This window comes from Manis javanica, chromosome X (assembly GCF_040802235.1).
Source record: "Manis javanica isolate MJ-LG chromosome X, MJ_LKY, whole genome shotgun sequence".
NCBI lineage: Eukaryota > Metazoa > Chordata > Mammalia > Pholidota > Manidae > Manis > Manis javanica.
In genome coordinates, this window is record NC_133174.1 from 139,864,980 (window position 1) to 139,881,732 (window position 16,753).

At 57.3% G+C, this 16,753-nt stretch overlaps 1 protein-coding gene across 2 annotated transcripts; it reads left to right on the plus strand.

Moving 5' to 3' along the window:
* The first annotated feature begins 6 nt into the window (after positions 1–6).
* On the plus strand, positions 7–15,239 carry ABCD1 (ATP binding cassette subfamily D member 1). Of its 2 annotated transcripts, none has more exons than XM_017668933.3 (10): positions 7–1,307; positions 4,139–4,319; positions 7,558–7,700; positions 7,793–7,961; positions 8,508–8,602; positions 10,474–10,619; positions 11,166–11,311; positions 13,655–13,739; positions 14,018–14,143; positions 14,329–15,239. In XM_017668933.3, the coding sequence occupies exons 1-10, from the start codon at positions 408–410 to the stop codon at positions 14,534–14,536; spliced, it is 2,199 nt and encodes a 732-aa protein (XP_017524422.3). In that variant the 5' UTR covers positions 7–407; the 3' UTR covers positions 14,537–15,239. The 2 variants fall into 2 exon arrangements, with proteins under 2 accessions (XP_017524422.3, XP_073084129.1); XM_073228028.1 differs by having other exon boundaries at positions 7–710.
* The last annotated feature ends 1,514 nt before the right edge of the window (positions 15,240–16,753 follow it).

Consider the following 16,753-nt stretch of genomic DNA (forward strand, 5'->3'; position numbering starts at 1 on the left):
CTGGGCGAGAGGCGGAGTCACTGTTGCTTCGGCTGGGCGGCGGAGCGGACGGAGGATCCTGGAGCCCCGGGGAGGGGCGCCACCAGGGAAGGAGGAGGAGGTGGAAAGGAGGAGACGCCCTCTCCGCCCGAGAACTCTCGAGGCTCTGACCCCAGAGGCTAGGAGACTGACAAGTTCCTCTACCTCGGCTTCCTGAAGAGGCCGCGACCCTGGAGGGCCCTGAGCCCACCGCGCCAGGGGCCCCAGCACCGCCCCGGTGGCCTAAAGCCGCAGATTCAGGGACCACTGAAAGGTTTCCAGTTGCCTAGACTACGAGCCCGGGGTTAGAGCAACAACCCTTCCAGCCACCTGCCTCGATTCCTGCCTCAGGCAACCAGTCCCAACCCTGTGCGTCCAGCCCAGGTGACATGCCGGTGCTTTCCACCCCCCGGCCCTCGCGGGTGACCACTCTGAAGCGCTCAGCTGTGGTCCTGGCACTTGCGGCCTATGGAGTTCACAAAATCTACCCCCTGGTGCGGCAATGCCTGACTCCAGGCAGGGGCCCTCAGGGGCCAGCAGGGGAATCCACGCAGGAGGTCTCCGGGGCCACAGTGGTCAAGGCCGGTGTGAACCAGGTGTTCTTGCAGAGGCTCTTGTGGCTCCTGCGGCTGCTTTTCCCCAGGATCCTGTGCCGGGAGACTGGCCTGCTGGCGCTGCACTCAGCTACCCTGGTGAGCAGGACTTTCTTGTCAGTATATGTGGCCCGCCTGGATGGACGGCTGGCCCGCTGCATCGTGCGCAGGGACCCTCGGGCCTTTGGCTGGCAGCTCCTGCAGTGGCTTCTCATTGCCCTCCCTGCCACTTTCATCAACAGTGCCATCCGGTACCTAGAGGGCCAGCTGGCTCTGTCTTTCCGCAGCCGTCTAGTGTCCCATGCCTACAGCCTCTACTTCTCCCAGCAGACTTACTACAGAGTCAGCAACATGGACGGGCGGCTTCGCAATCCTGACCAGTCCCTGACAGAGGATTTGGTGGCCTTTGCTGCCTCTGTGGCGCACCTCTACTCCAACCTGACTAAGCCACTCCTGGACGTGGCTGTGACTGCCTACACTCTGCTTCGAGCAGCACGCTCTCGCGGGGCTGGCACAGCCTGGCCATCAGCCATTGCTGGCCTCGTCGTGTTCCTTACAGCCAACGTGCTGCGAGCCTTCTCGCCCAAGTTTGGGGAGCTGGTGGCAGAGGAGGCACGGCGGAAAGGGGAGCTGCGCTACATGCACTCGCGTGTGGTGGCCAACTCAGAGGAGATTGCCTTCTATGGGGGCCACGAGGTGGGGCAGGTTGGGGTGCTGGGCAAGGAGGAAAGCGTGTGGCTGGGAGGTCAGGGGCAGGCAGCAGTGAAGGTGGCGGGGGAGTCCAGGGCTGTTTGGGGCTGATGCCAGAGGTGTGGGCAAGCCAGAGGAGAGGGAGGCTGGAGACGTCTTGAGCAGCCCACACTGAGGCTCAGGAATGGAGAAGCAGCGAGGCCGGGCGGGGGCTGCCCTGAGCTGGCTGCTTGTGTGCTCTAGGCCACTTCTGCTTCCTCTCCTTGGTGAGGTTGTCCTGGCCTTGGAGCTGCATGTCCTGGTGGCTTGACACACTAGAACTTCAGGCTCGCCCCATTACTGCAGCCAGGTGGGAGAAGGCTCCTGCCATCTGGGACTAGGGACAGTGAGACGCAGCTGGCTGCCTGGGCCCCTGGGACCCTTTGAAGGCCAGCGTCCTCTGAGCTGGCTGGCCAGGTGGCCTGGCATTATGGACATGACTCAACCCAAGCGGAGGTTAACAAGCAGCACCCAGCATGGTGGCCACAGCAGTGGGTCACTTAGCCTTTTGGATGAAGGCCTCTCCCACCTAAGCCTGTGGGCCAACCTGGCCCGAAGGCTTAGCCACCTCCCCAGGCCCCAGGCCAGGAATGCCTGGGCGGGGTCTGCCAGCGGGATGCACTTCCTGGCCGCCCTTCCTCTTGGGTCCCACACGCAGCTCCCCAGCAAGCAGGCAGTGGGGCAGGCAGGCAGGGAGACTGGGAGGCTGGCTAGCTAGCTGGGGCCAGGCCCAGGGCTGAGGCTGGGAGCCTGGTGCTAGGAAAGGTTACTCCAGGCCAGTGCTCCCTTGATCTCGCCTTGGCCCCTCCCTTTCTTCTGCCTGGGGTTGCAGCAGCCTCCAGCCCTGCTCTCTGTGACTCCAGTTTCGGTTCTGAGTGCTTCTCCAGGGAGGGGTGCAATGGCATCCACCTCCTGAAGGCCTGTGTATCCTCCCTGGGTCAGGTGGCCTCTTGTCCCTGGACCTTGTCTCATTGGCTGCATGGTGGGTGGAGTGGCAGGCTTGTCCCTGATTTTTAAGAAAGGCTCTCTCTAAACTGCAGAGAGGGGGCATCCTGGCGTGGGCCAGGCTTCAGATTAGAAAAGTGCTTGGTCTGCAGCCACAGTCCCTTCTCCTCTCCCGCACGACAAGCCGCAGGGCTTTGGCAGGCAGCAGTGGCCTTGGGCGAGGCGCCTGGCACGTTACCCACAGCTACATTGTCAGCCTCGGCTGGCACTGCTGCCAGTTCCCAGCACGAGCCTGAATTGCCAGGGTGCTCAGAAGAGGCGTGCTCACTTCAGGACCGGGGACTGGGCTTGAAGGCAAAGCCAAGCAATGTAGGAGACCTGGATGTGGCAGCAGGAGGGAGATCACTGGCTCTTTGAAGGGCTTACTCTGGGCTAGAGTCAGGAAATTGCACGCTTGCCAGGAGGATCCACAGCCGAGGGTGGGAGGACCCCAATGTGCATCCACAGCCTCTCTAGGCCTTGGCCAAAGGGCTAGAAAGCTGAGTCGGGTGGCAGTCCTCCATGCGTTGGTTGATTGCCCTTATTTTGCAGGTAGATGTGTGGCTCATCCCAGTCCCATTGGCTGATGTCCCCATGGACACCGGCCCAGGCTCAATCAACAGGTCAGGGCAGAGGTGACTGGCTGGAGGGCAGACAAGAGGGTATTCTTACTGAGGTTTCAGTTCAGAGGCTGATTTAGACACATGCACTCCCACACACACACGCACACAGCCTCCTTTTTGCTTGAGAACAAGGTAAACGTTTCTTAATGGGGCAAAGCATCATTTACAAGAATATGGTTTGCCTAGTGGCTCTGCTGGTATGGTCCAAATTGCACACTTCTTCCACGCTCAGGTTGTGTGAGCTCGGGCAGGCCACTTTGCCTCTCTGGGCTTCGGTGGCCTGCTGTACAAGCGGACATAGAGTACACATGCGTATGCTGAGAATCAAACGGACAGTCAGGGGTGAGAGCATGTAGCAAAGGGAACAGTGCCAAGCTGGGCAGTTGTCTTTAGTCAGGGGTGGGAAGGCAGGGCTGGGGCACTCACCCCTACACTGACCCAAGAAATCCATGACCCAGTGGCCACCTTGCCATGACCACTCCTGACACCTCCCTTTCCCACCAGTCGCCGTCCTGAGATGGCAGGTGGTGGCCAGTGCAGTAATGGGGAGAGGAGGCACACCCCACTGTTGAGCTGGTAGGCTTGAGTCATCAACTGGGCCAAGGTGCACGGCTGACCATCAGGGGCAAGGTCTGTGGGGCCTGGCCCGGAAGTGGGCACTCCAGGTTTGGGTGGGAGCAGGTGGTCCAAGTTTGTTACCCAGAGGAACTGTGGGAAGGTAGGAGCAGGCAGGTCCTAAGTAGGTAGACACTGTTGAACCATGTTCTTCAAGACCAAGTAGAGCCTTTTAGTTTCCTGTGCTGCCCTCTGCTTAGTTCAGGGTAGCCCCCCAGCAGTTGCCCAAAGAAGTGGGCAAGGTGGTTGCCCTTGGCCCATGTCCAAAAGCTGCACAGGGTAGAGAGGGGCGTGGTAGAAGGGTAGTGGAAAGGGGATGGGAATGGGCTTGGAAGGTGGAGGGATGCTTCCCTTCTTCGCTGATGCTCTACCTTGGTACTGTGACATCAGACAGTCCACAGCACCCCCCGTCCCAAGTTGGAGAACTGGCCACTGTCAATATGGCCAGGTAGTAACCCCTAGCTCTGAACCTTATCCTGCCATCAAATGGTGTGCCTTGCTGGGGACCCTGGCTGTTGCCCAAGGGTAGTTAGCCTGAGGCCTGTCGGTCTCTCTGTCACGCCCACCCCCCTGCAGGTGGAACTGGCCCTGCTGCGGCACTCCTACCAGGACCTGGCCTCGCAGATCAATCTCATCCTGCTGGAGCGCCTGTGGTACATCATGCTGGAGCAGTTCCTCATGAAGTATGTATGGAGCGCCTCGGGCCTGCTCATGGTGGCCGTCCCCATAATCACCGCCACAGGCTACTCAGAGTCAGGTGAGAGCCAGGGGGCAGGGGCAGGAGACCCTGTCCTCCTGGACCACTGGGTGCTCAACCAGCCCACCTGCTACTTCTGCTGGGTCCAGAATGTCACCAGAGGTCACAATCCCCCTAGCTCCTGGTTGCCTTCTGCCCTGCATGGTCTCCCCTTTGCAGTGTCTCACACTCCTTGGTACTGCTCAGCCAAGCCTGGGGACTACAACTCAGGAATGCCCTGTATCCCCTCCCCGGGTGCATGCACCCTTGCCCACCTGTCCCTGTTCTCTGCCCAGCTGTGACTTGGAGGGAGAGGACAGGGTCTTGGGTTTCCCGTGCCCCACGCAGCTCTTGCAGCCTGCAGACAGTGGGGTCCTCCATCCTAGGGCCGCGAGAGGGAGCAGGTAGACACACTGCAGCGATGGGGCTTAAGGATTCCCATTTTGTTCTTCCACTGGTTTACAGCATCTTCATTCTGTTAGCAGTCTCTTAGATTTAACACTTACTTGAGAATAGTCTTGATTAGTCAACAGCTGCTCCTAACTGGAGGACCAGTGTCCAGTGTAGCCCCCTGGCTGGCTGTAGTCATGTTCGCTGGTGGCTTTCCTTAGCAGCCCTCACCCGCCGGCCGGACCCCCCTCAGTTCTTTCTGCAGGGCTTTCGTCATGGCAACTTTGAGATGATTTTGTTGTCTGAAAAGGTCTTCCTTTTACCTTTTTTCCCAAACTAAAGTTTAGTTGGGTGGGGGGTCGAGGCAGACAGTTATTTTCTCTCAGCCCGTTGACAGTACTCCATCGCCGCTGTTTCCTCCTTGCTGTGTCCCCAGTGCTTGGTGGCCAGTGGGGGCTTTCAGATGTTTCAAGGAGGCTGAGGGTGCTGGCAGCTGGTGGGAAGAGGCAGGCACTTAGCAGCTGGGGAAGATTTAGATACCTTTGCCTTTCTGGTGCAAAGCTGGTGCTGCAAGGCAGGAGGATCCAGCTGCCTGCTGTCCTGTCCTGCTCCAGGGCCCTGGTCTTAGCCACTCAAGGCTCCGAAGGAACCTGAAGAGGCCAGTAAGTTTTGTCTCCAAGGAGGTGCCAGCTATTGTCAGGATGCCTTGGGCTCCTGCAGACTCTTACCCTTGAAGCTCAGTCGCTGTCTAGCTCTTGGGAGATCCAGGGAGGAGGGCCACGTCCCTGGGGACATGATGGGAAGGAAGGCCCAGGACCTCAGACTGTCAGGATTCATATCCCTACATCCCTGACCTCGTTCCCTGGAATTTGGGGCCAGGCCTCAAAGGCTGTGCAAGGCACTCTAGCCATTCCTCATGACCCTTTTCCCACTCCACACCGCACCCCGCACTGCTCTGGAGGCCGTCTGCCCTGAGCCAGCTTCCTGCCCCTCCACCCCCAACCCCCTCCCACACCCCCATCACATCCCAGAGGCTCCCACCTGGGATGGACATGTGCCCCTGGATAGAACCCTTGGGTTCTTCACAGAGCCTTCCTACCCCCCACTGCAGTGCCCAGGAGCCCTGACCCGCCCACACCCCAGGATCCTCAGAGTCCCCACTGGCATTTCCAGAACATTCCTTGTGTAAAAGCCCTGCCCTTCTGGGGACTCCAAAGGTCAAGACAATTGAGACCATTGACAAGGGAGGGTTGAAATGAGCAACCACGGGGTCTAGATGGAGACAGAAAAGCCAGTCAAGACAGGAGCAAGCTCCCTGGTAGAAACAGAGGTGTTGAGCATGGCCATTCTCACTGACTGGAGAGAGGAAACACAGACTAATGGCATCAAGGCGGGAAGGGAAGGAGAAATGGGGGTAGCACTGGAGGTCTGAAAGGGGATAGTCACGTTTGAGAGGTTTGGGGGTGCAATATCTCTGGCTATTGGATGGTGAGGTGCAGGTATAGCCCAGAAAGGGGATGCCATCAATAATGCAGGGCACGGCTCAGGGGCAGTTTAGGGGGAAGGAGCTGCTGTTGTCAAGAAAGCAAGCCTTTAAATGCCTACTGGTTTATTATATTATCTGAGGTAGGAGGTGTAATTGATGTACTGTCCAATTCAGCTTTTTAAGTGCACGATTCAGTGGTTTTAATATAGTCACAAGGTTATGCAACTGTTACCATGATCTAAGTCCGGAACACTGTCATCAACCAGAGAGAAACTCAGACCATTAGCAGTAACTCCCTGCCCCAGCCCCCAGCCCTGGGCACCCATTGATCTTTCTGTTGCTATGGATTTGCCATTTCATAAAAATGGAATCACACAATATGTGGCCTTTTGTGTCTGGCTGCTTTCGCTCAGCATATTTTCAAGGCGCCACCACTTTGAACCTTGATGAGTCAGTACTGCATTCTTTTTTAAGGTTGAATACTATTCCAGTGTATATATGTACCACAATTTCTTTGTCCATTCATCTGTCGATGGACATTCAGGTTGTTTCCACCTTTTGGCTATTATGATCACCTGTGTGCAAGTGTTTGCAGGGGCGTATACTTCTGTTTCTCTTAGCTATATACCTGGGAGTAGAATTGCCGGCTCCTATGTGAACTCTCTGTTTAGCTTCTTGAGGGACTGCCAGACTGCTCTCCACAGTGGCTGCCCACTTTATGTTCCCCCCAGCAGTGTATGGGGTTCCACTTTCTCCACTTCCTCACCAATACTCGTTATTATCTCTTTTTAATTATAGCTACCCTCGTGGGATCTCATTGAGATTTTGATTTGTATTTCTCAGGTGACTAATAACAGTGAATATCTTTTCATATACTTATTGGCCATTTGTAGATCTCAGATATCCAATAGAAATGTCTATTCGGATCCTTTGCCCATTGTTTCACTGGGTTGTTTATGTCTTTGCTGTTGAATTGGGAAAGTTCTTTATATTCCGGATATCAAATGCTTACCAGATACATGATTTGCAGACATTTTCTCCCAGGTTGTAGGTTGTCCTTTTACTTTCTCAATGGTTTCTTTTGGTGTGCCTGGGTTTTTAATTTTAATGAAGCTCATTTATCTGGTTTCCTTTTGTTGCCTATGCTTTTGGTGTCATATTAAGGAGCCATACCTAATCCCAGGTCACAAAAATTCACCCCAGCTTTCTTCTAAGAGTTTAGCAGTCTTAGCTCTTCTATGCAGCCAGTGTTCCACTTTGAGTTAGTGTGTGTGATGGGACGTAGGGGCCATTCTGTTGTATGTGTACCCAGCGCCATTTGCTAGAGAAACGTGTCTTTCCCACAGTGGGTCAGCTGTGATTTCGCACTTTGTCCACCTGCAGATTCTGAGGCAGTGAAGAAGGCAGCGCTGGAGATGCGGGAGGAGGAGCTGGTGAGCGAGCGCACGGAAGCCTTCACCATTGCCCGCAATCTCCTCACGGCTGCTGCAGACGCTATTGAGCGGATCATGTCATCCTACAAGGAGGTGTGGCCCCTCGTCTGGCCCCTGCCCCTGGCAGACCACCCCCAGCTCACCCCTAGCTAGCAGGGGCTGAGCCAGGACCACCCTCCCCACAGGTGACAGAGCTGGCTGGGTACACAGCCCGGGTACACGAGATGTTCCAGGTATTTGAAGATGTCCAGCACTGCCATTTCAAGAGGCCTGGGGAGCCAGAGGATGCTCCAGCGGGCTCTGGGGCCACGGTGAGGTCTGGTGTCCATCTGGAGGGGCCCCTGCAGGTCCGAGGTAAGGGCAGGGTCTTTGAGCTGGGCCCCGGCGAGAGCTCCCTAGGGGATTGGGACTCCCCCAGCCTTCCCTCCCAGAGAGTCACTGCTGTCCAACTCCTCACTCACTCACCCAGGTCCTTCCAGTGTTCTGGCTGGGAGTTCTCTTTGCCAAAGAGGGGACTGTGAGCCCTGGGTGGAGGGGCTCACTTGCCCATGTGGGCAGCAGGAGGAAGGGCAAGACTACAGATGGGTCTGGGGTGCTGTGGGAGAGGGCCCCTAGTGTCTGAGCAGCCATCGAGGTGGTGCCAGGAGTGGAGGGCCGCAGAGCAGGAGTGGACTTCGTGCCTCAGGTTCCAGAGGCCAGAGAAACAGTTTTGCCCCTCTGCAGCCAGAGCACAGCAGCCGATGCTGATGGGGAGTCATCTTGTAGGAAGACCTCCTATACTCCCAGGGGGCCCCAGACCACAGTGACATGCTCTTGGGGGCAGGAGGACATGCAGAACTCACCAGAAGGCAGAGGGACGGCCGCTGCTCCCTCCCTTCCTTCCTCGCCTTCTCTCTCCAGGCCAAGTAGTGGATGTGGAGCAGGGGATTATTTGTGAGAACATCCCCATCATCACGCCCACAGGAGAGGTGGTGGTGGCCAGCCTCAATATCAGGGTAGGTTGAGTGGGCCAGGGAGGGGCACCTGACGCAGAAGTGCAGGGTGGGCTGGCCTGAGCTGGACTGAGCCGTGGGGCTCAGGGCCTGGCCTGCTGTATCGGCAAGCTTCAGCCCTCCTATGTGGTTATTAGCTATTGTCCCCAGATCTGTGTGGCAGGCGGCCTAAGGTCAAGGTGAAAGACCAACGTGTCACTGACTGTTAGTCCTGGGGCAGTGGAGTCAGAGCTGATAAAAGACTAGCGATTAGCAGGGTTGGCCAAGGGTCACCCACGGGTTCCTGGCCTTAAAGTTTCCAGGAAGCCCAGGCCTTGGGAACTCTGGTTTAGCTCCACTGACCTGGGCTTAGGGCCCCTCCGCTGAGAAGTTCCCAGTGCAGGTGTGGGTGCTGGGCACAGCCTGGCCCACTGGGAGGGCTCTCAGCCACTACACAGACTCTCTGGGGAGAGGAAGTCCTGGTGGCCAACATCCAACAGCCACTTATACCTCCAGCCAGGGCTTTGGACAGGGTCAGGAAGAGATGGGGTAAACGGGAGACCTGGGGATAGGATGGCAGGGGAAGAAGTGAGAGTCATTCATTCATTCATTCAGCCAGCCAGTATTCCCTGAACTCCAGGGACTGGGCACTGGGAACCAGAGGTAAATCAGGCCGAGCCCTAAAGGACCACAAAGCAAAGAACTCAAACAGAAGTGTCTGTCCCACAAGTCCCGATCAGGGTGCCTTCTGAGGGTGCTAAGGGGCAATCTGTCCCAGGCCTTCCCCAGCTTCTTGTGCATTACTGGCCACTGTTGGCGTCCCTTGGCTCCTAGAAGCCTTGCTTTGATCTCTGCCTTCGTCTTCACTGGGCATTCTCCTTGTGTACATGTCCGGGTCCAAACGTCCCCTTTTTATAAGAACACCAGTCATATTGGATTAGGGGCCCAGCCCACTCCAGAACGACCTCATCTAAATGTAACTAATTGCATCTGCAAAACCTCTATTTCCAAATACGATGAAACTCTGTGGTCCAGGGGTTAGGGCTCCAGCATGTGACCCTGGGGGGCACAGGTCAGCCCATAGCACTGACCGAGGGAAGCTGGGAGAACAGTAGCATTGCTATCATGTCACACATTGAGACAGGTGTCCTTAGCATGGTACTGGTGGGTTAGGAGTGCAGAAGCTGCGCCCCAAGTGTCTGGATTCCGTGCCCCATATTCTCCCCCACCCCCTGAGGATGGCAGTCTCCCTGCCCTCTGACCCCCTCCTTCCTGCACACTGACTCCAAGCTCAGGCCAGCCTTTTCCCTCCAGCAGCTGGGCATCATGTGATCAGCTAACTGGGAAGCCTGAGGCCCCTGACGCTGAGCCCAGGAATCCCAGCGGCATCTCCATGGCCTGCTGGCACCCATGGAGGCAATGAGAGGGCCGTGGGGAGTGGGGAAGTAACCAGACTTCGGGGGTTTGTACTATCCAGCTAAGGCCCTGAAGACAGCGAGTGCCTTTCCTGGGGCAGTTCCTATGGAAAAGCAACTGTGCCAGAGAGGCCAGCATGCTTGGACTCCCAGTGAAGTGGGTGGCATGGGATGGAGGGTTGGCACTGACTTCCTGGGGCAAGCAGCCATTCATTTGGCCGTGGCAGCATAGGCCTTTCTTGTGCTGGTCCCATGTTCTCTGGCATGTATTGGGGCTCTAGAGGATAGGCAGAGGCCCCAAACAGGAGTTAAGTGAGGGCTCTGGATGCTGGACCTTATGCCCCAGGCCCTGCCATCCCTTAACCAGGAGAGTGCGAATGGCCTCGCCGCAGGCCTCAGCATGTACCTGGGTGCAGGCCCAGGTGAGAGGAGGGAGGCCCCGCCCCCCAGGCCCGGGCCCCACAGCTGCCGGCCCCACAGGTAGAAGAAGGCATGCACCTGCTCATCACGGGCCCCAATGGCTGCGGCAAGAGTTCTCTGTTCCGGATCCTTGGCGGGCTCTGGCCCACTTACGGTGGTGTGCTATACAAGCCCCCACCCCATCGCATGTTCTACATCCCTCAGAGGTGAGTGCGAGCCATCAGGGCACCTGCCCAGCATACCACGGCTGTGAGGGAAAGAACCAGGCCCCCAGCTCTACCCCTGCCCCATCCAAGCTGGGGGATCCGACACCCAGGGGAGGGCAGAGTTTGGGACTTCAGGAGAGGACAAGATGCTGTCCTCTGAGTCGAGGGGTTGTGGTGCCTCCACCTGCCACCCCACCCCACCCTGCTCACCTGGCAGTTTCATAACTGTGTGGTGTGTGTACAAGAGGGGTGTGTGCATGCCAGGGGTGGGAGGAAGGAGTGTGTGTGGTATGTGTCCATGCACGTGTGTACATGCATGGGTGTGTAGGTATGTGTGAGCATGTGAGCAAGGGTGCTGTGAGGTATGCATGTGTGCCCGTGTGCTGTGCTCAGTACGTGGTGTGCACGCATGGGGGCAGGTGTGAGCACTGCCTGGCGTGCCTGTGATGGGTCTCCAGCAGCCAGGACCCAGACAGAGCCCACTCAGGCATAGGGCACCGGCAGCCGGGCTGGCCCTTCCTTCAGTGGCACGTGGCCTTCCCACAGGCCCTACATGTCCGTGGGCTCCTTGCGTGACCAAGTGATCTACCCAGACTCTGTGGACGACATGCGAAGGAAGGGCTATTCGGAGCAGCACCTGGAAGCCATTCTGGACATCGTGCACCTTAACCACATCCTGCAGCGGGAAGGAGGTAGGAGCCGGCCAGTCGGCGGCGGCCCTTTGTCCCAAGACTCAGCCCAGGGAACCTGCTGCCACTCCTGCCCCTGCTTCCCTCTTGGCCCCCTAGGGATGAAGAGTACCCCCCTGTCCAGGAGTCCACAGTGCCAGGTGCCCCAGAGAGCCCTGCCTCCCGGTGAGGACCAGGTGACCTGAGTGCACTAGGCAAGGGAGGCCAGGTGTGGCAGGGGTGTTCATGGGAGCGCTCACCATTAGGGACCAGGGAGCCCTCCCTGGGCTCTGGGACTCAGGCGCTGGAGTGCCCTGAGAGCCAGGCCTGGAGCCCTCGGAAGGCTGCAGGCAGGGACGTGACAGGTCAGTTGCACATTTCAGCAAGAGGACAGACAGTGGGCATGAGCGGGGCCGCTGGGGGCGGGCAGTGAGCGCAGGGCGCCTGTGCAGAGGGCGGGGCAGAGGCAGAGGCAGAAGGAGTGTGTGCGTTTCTGGCTTGTGCCTGGGAAGGAGACGGAAGGAGGGAGGGACTGGCTGGTGGCAAGAGAAAGTGGTGGTGCGAGGCTGATCAGAGTCGCCTGCAAGTGCCCGCTGCGCCCGCCCCGAGGGAAGGAGGAGAGGGCGGGCCTGCTGCAGGGAGGGACCAAGGGCAGGGCGGGACTCAGATTTTCCTGCTGAAATCTGAGCAGCAGGATTCCACTTCCTGCTTAGGCCCCATGGAGGCAACTTGGCTAGAGCAAAGACCTCACCTCTTGAGATGCTCTGCGTCTGTCAAAGGGGTTGGGTACCACTCCCTTCCTCAGTGCCAGCATTAAACAAAACATCTCCTATGAGGAGCCATAGGGGGATTTCAGGAAATGGCAGGTGATCCACGAGGTTTCTCCCCAGGTGCTGTCACCTGCATCAGAAAGGGGCCGCAGGTGCTGGATTCGGTGGCAGACCCTCCTGGGACCACCTACTTGCCATGGTCATTGTGGAGCTTCACCCCCAGCTTGCCCCTGGCCACCCTCAGCCTCGTAGTGTACCCTTCTACTCCCCTCCATGGCACCAAGTGCCCAGGGCCCCTGAGGCCAACCATCTCCACCCCCTGGCATTGAGTTCAGCTGTACCAGAACCAACCCCATAACAACAGTCTATCTTACTGTGTAATCAATCATTCACCAGTTTTTCTTACTGTGACATAACAATCCTGAGGAAGGCAGGCCACGGGTGGTGGGTGCAGTCCTGCTCTCTGAAGGCCCCCTGCTTTCTCCGCTATGTGTGGCCTCTGTCTGCCAGTCACCTCATAGTCCCAAGATGGCTGCTTCAGCAATCACATCACATCCCAGGCCATAGGATGAAGGAAGTAGGGGGAGAGTGGGGCAAAGGGTGCACACCATCTGTCTTTTTAGGAAAGTTCCAGAAGCTGCTACATAACAGTTACACTTATACCCCATTGGCCAGAATTCAGTCACATGGTCACACCTCACCTCAAGGTCAGCCAGAGGGTGTGGGCTTTTTTTGTGCGTGGCCACATGCCCTGCCAAAATTTTTAGTCCCATGGGAAGGCAGAGAGGTGACAGGCGAGGCACCATTTCTGCTCATCCAGGCAGCCCACCTGAGCCTTGCCGAGGTGCTGGCATGAGGCACTGACACAAAGGCCTGGTGCCTGCTGGTGAGAAGCCTCCTGGAGAGACCAGTCCAGCCAGCAGGGGGCCTCAGCCCTGACCATCTGCTGCCCAAGGATGGAAGCGTTGGCTGGGCTCTTTGTTAACAGTGTTAGGTCCTGTGTGGGGCTTCTGGGGCTGCTGTAAGGAGGCACCACAGGCTGGGCAGCTCGCACAGCAGAAATGCATGTGTCCCAGTCCCGAGGCCAGAAGTCCAGGATCAGGGTGTGGGCGGGCTTAGTGCCTTCGGAGGACCAGGAGGGAAGGGCACGGTCCAGGCCTCTCCTTGGCCGGTGGATGGCCGTCTTCTCTGTGTCTTCACATCACCTGCCCTCTGCACCTGTCTGTGTCCTGGCTTCCCCTTTTGATAAGGATGTCCTTCATGCTGGATCACAGCCCACCCAACTAACGCCACATTAACTTGATCGCACCTGCAAAGACCAAGTGCAGTCACCGCTATGGTGGTCCTGGGAGTCATGACTCCACCTGTCTTTTCTCAGGGGGTACAGACTTGTGGTCGCAATTCATTTTTGACTATGGAAGTATCTCCTAAAGACAAAGTCACACACACTGAGCAGCCGACCGTCTTCACTCTTGCTTATCACCCTGCCTCTCCTGAGCAACCCCAGGCCCTCCCTCCATGCCCACTGGGCCTGGGCCCCCTGCAGGTACCACCCAGTCCTTGTTGAATTGAACAGAGCCCCCTTGTCCCTGCCCAGGTTGGGAAGCCGTGTGTGACTGGAAGGACGTGCTGTCGGGGGGTGAGAAGCAAAGGATTGGCATGGCCCGAATGTTCTACCACAGGTGAGCTGTGCTGACCAGAGTGGCTGGGCTCCCCGTCCTGTCTAGGCCAGGGCTGGAGACAGAGTGGCAGCCTGGTTGCTCTGGGGGGTACTGGGTGGGAAGCTCAGGAGCCTGCTCAGCATACACACTCCATAGAGCTTCCTTAAGTGGTCACCACTAGGAGGCCTGGCCCTGTCTCAGGGCCCAGCAGGGGTTAGGCCAGAAGGAGTCAGGGAAGCAGGCCAGAGGTTCGGCAAAGGAGGGCCCACAATCTTGCCCACTCGGCCCCCACCCCCAAGGCCCAAGTATGCCCTCCTGGATGAATGTACGAGCGCCGTGAGCATTGACGTGGAAGGCAAGATCTTCCAGGCAGCCAAGGATGCAGGCATCGCCCTGCTTTCCATCACCCACCGACCCTCCCTGTGGTAGGTGCCCACCCTTCCCACCCAGACCTGAGGGGAGGGAGCACCCTTCCTGCATTGGATACCTTCAGAGCTTGACGGCTGGGAAGGGGGCAGCGCTGCCATTGGAGGGGCAGGGGGCCCTGGCAGGCCTGGCAAGTGTCGTCTGCTGAACAGCCTTTACCTCCATTCCTGTTCCCTCCGACCAGGAAGTACCACACACACTCACTACAGTTTGATGGGGAGGGCGGCTGGAAGTTCGAGAAACTGGATTCAACCACCCGCCTGAGCCTGACTGAGGAGAAGCAGCGGCTGGAGCAGCAGCTGGCGGGCATCCCGAAGGTGCAGCAGCGCCTCCAGGAGCTCTGCCAGGTCCTGGGCCACGGCCCCGGGGGCCTGCAGGGTGCTGCCACCTGACAGAGGGCCTTGGCTTTTGGCCCTTGGGCCCCAGCCCTCCCTGAACCTTTGGATCACATGAAGGAAAGAGCATCTGCCCGCCAGCCCCACTCCCAGCCCCAGCGCAGGCCCGCCCTGCATGCCTTCCTGCCCTATGGCTACCACCTGAGAGGCTCTCTGAGGCTCTTGTCCCACAGCCAGATGGGACCCACAGCCAGACTGGGCCTTGTCTGTGCCCCCTCTCCCTACCAGTTGTCCTGAAGAGCATTTCCTAGGGAGTGATGATAAGCACGTAGTCTTTGTCCCTTTCAGTCCCCAGCCTTCTCTCTTCTACAAGGTAATTTATTAGATTCCTGTTTGTAGCCATCTCGATTACCAATGTGAACACCCTACCACCAAGGGGGGACCCAGGCCACACCCTTTCCAAGGGTGGCCCAGCCTCTGAGCCAGCCCCTCACATCACCGCACCAGCCTACACTGCCAGCCAGCACTGGGGGCAGGGAGGGGGGCCCCCAGGCCAGCTGGAGAGGGAGATGGACACTGGGGCTGCCAGGCGTGAGGCCACCAGTGTGCCCAGCTCAGTGCCAAAGAGGGGTCAGGAGGGAGAGAGCTGTCTGCAATGCCAGCCCCCACCAGAGAGGGAAACCCCACTGCCGCCATGTGCCTTTCTGCACCCTCAGAACCTCCCTCTGTCCTTGAATAAAATCTTTCCATGGGAAGTACAGTCCTGCCTCCGGCCTCTTCTCTGGTGGAGGCAGGTAGCCGCGGCAGTGCAGCAAGGCTGGCCAACCTGGCAGTGCAGAGGACATGCAGCAACAGCATCTCCCAGAAATACAGGCTGGGCACAAACAGGACTCTGGGCCAACCACAGGGCCAGTGCTGGGATGGGGAGGAGGGGACTGACGGCCAGTGTCTGCATGAGGGGCTCCAGGGGGATACCAGGTGCTGGTGGGAAATGGGGGGACCTGGAAGAGGGAGAAGCCTGATCCGGCCAGGCAACGGGACCAGGGGGGAAGAAGTGGTTCTAGACCTTCTAGGAAGAGAGAACACTTGTACAAAGGCCCAGGGGTGAGTCAGGACCAAATTGCAGGGTATTGATAATGAACGCAGGGGAAGGGAGGAGCTGGGGCCACGCTAAGGAGCCTGGACTTATTCCAGAGGCAGCAAGGAGCCACTGAGGAGTTTGCAGCAGGATGGAAACAACGTGGTTACATTTAAAGCAGGCTGTGGGGCAGGTGATTCAGAGGGAGGCAAAGCACACAGCCTGACCCTCGTCCACTGCTGGTGGGAATGGAAGTGGGGCAGCCGCTGGGGAGAACAGTGTGGAGGGTCCTGGAAAGCTAGGCTCGGAGTGCCCGTATAACCCAGCACTTCCAAGAGAACTGAAAATGTGTTCAATCAGAAACACACATGAATGCTCATAGCAGTAGTATTTATGATAGCCAAAAAGTGGGAAACAACCTGTCCATCAACTTGAATGGACAAAATGTGGTCTACCTGTACAATGGAATATTATTCAGCTATAAAAGTGAAAGATGCAAAAATCCACATGATGTCATTTATATGAAATGTCTGAAACAGGTAAATCTACAGAGATCAGTGGGTGCCAGGGGCTGGGTTTGGGGTAAATGGAGAGTGACTGCTTAATGTGTACAAGGTTTCCTTTTGCAGTGATGAGAATGTTCTGGAACTATAGAGGTAATGTTTGCACAGTACTATGTACTGCCACTGAATTGTGCACTTTAATTGGGTTAATTTTATGTGAATTTCACTTCAAAAATAGATAACACATTGATTGGTTGATGATAGATGATAAATAATAGAGATGACAGATGAGATGATAAGAGGTTATTGATGGACAGACAGACAGGAGTGAGCACACCACCTGAAGCAGCCCAGGCAAGACCCACTGAGACCTGAAATCCCAGACATATCAGAATGAGATTAGAAAAACATCAACAGGCATGGGCGAGGGTCAGACTGGTGAGGAGGAGTCAAGGTGGCCCCTGGGCTCTGGCTTGAATGGCTGGGTGGGTGATAGCACTCTTCTCCAAAGGATGAACAAGTCAGGGAAAGTAGGCCCATTTGCTGGACCCAGGCCTGAAGCCCCAGCAGAAACGATGAGTAGGTGGTTGGCAGTAGGAATGTGCAACTTGGACTAGAGCTCTAGGCTGGAGGACCTCTGAGGGGACATTGGCCAGTAGAGAGGCAGGTGCTAGTTGACATACATGGAGAAAG

Coding starts and splice junctions, on each gene's coding strand:
- ABCD1 (XM_017668933.3), top strand. CDS start 408: ATGCCGGTGCTTTCCACCCCCCGGCCCTCGCGGGTGACCACTCTGAAG. Junction 4,320..7,557: donor CACAGGCTACTCAGAGTCAG/GTGAGAGCCAGG, acceptor GTCCACCTGCAG/ATTCTGAGGCAGTGAAGAAG. Junction 7,962..8,507: donor GGGGCCCCTGCAGGTCCGAG/GTAAGGGCAGGG, acceptor TTCTCTCTCCAG/GCCAAGTAGTGGATGTGGAG.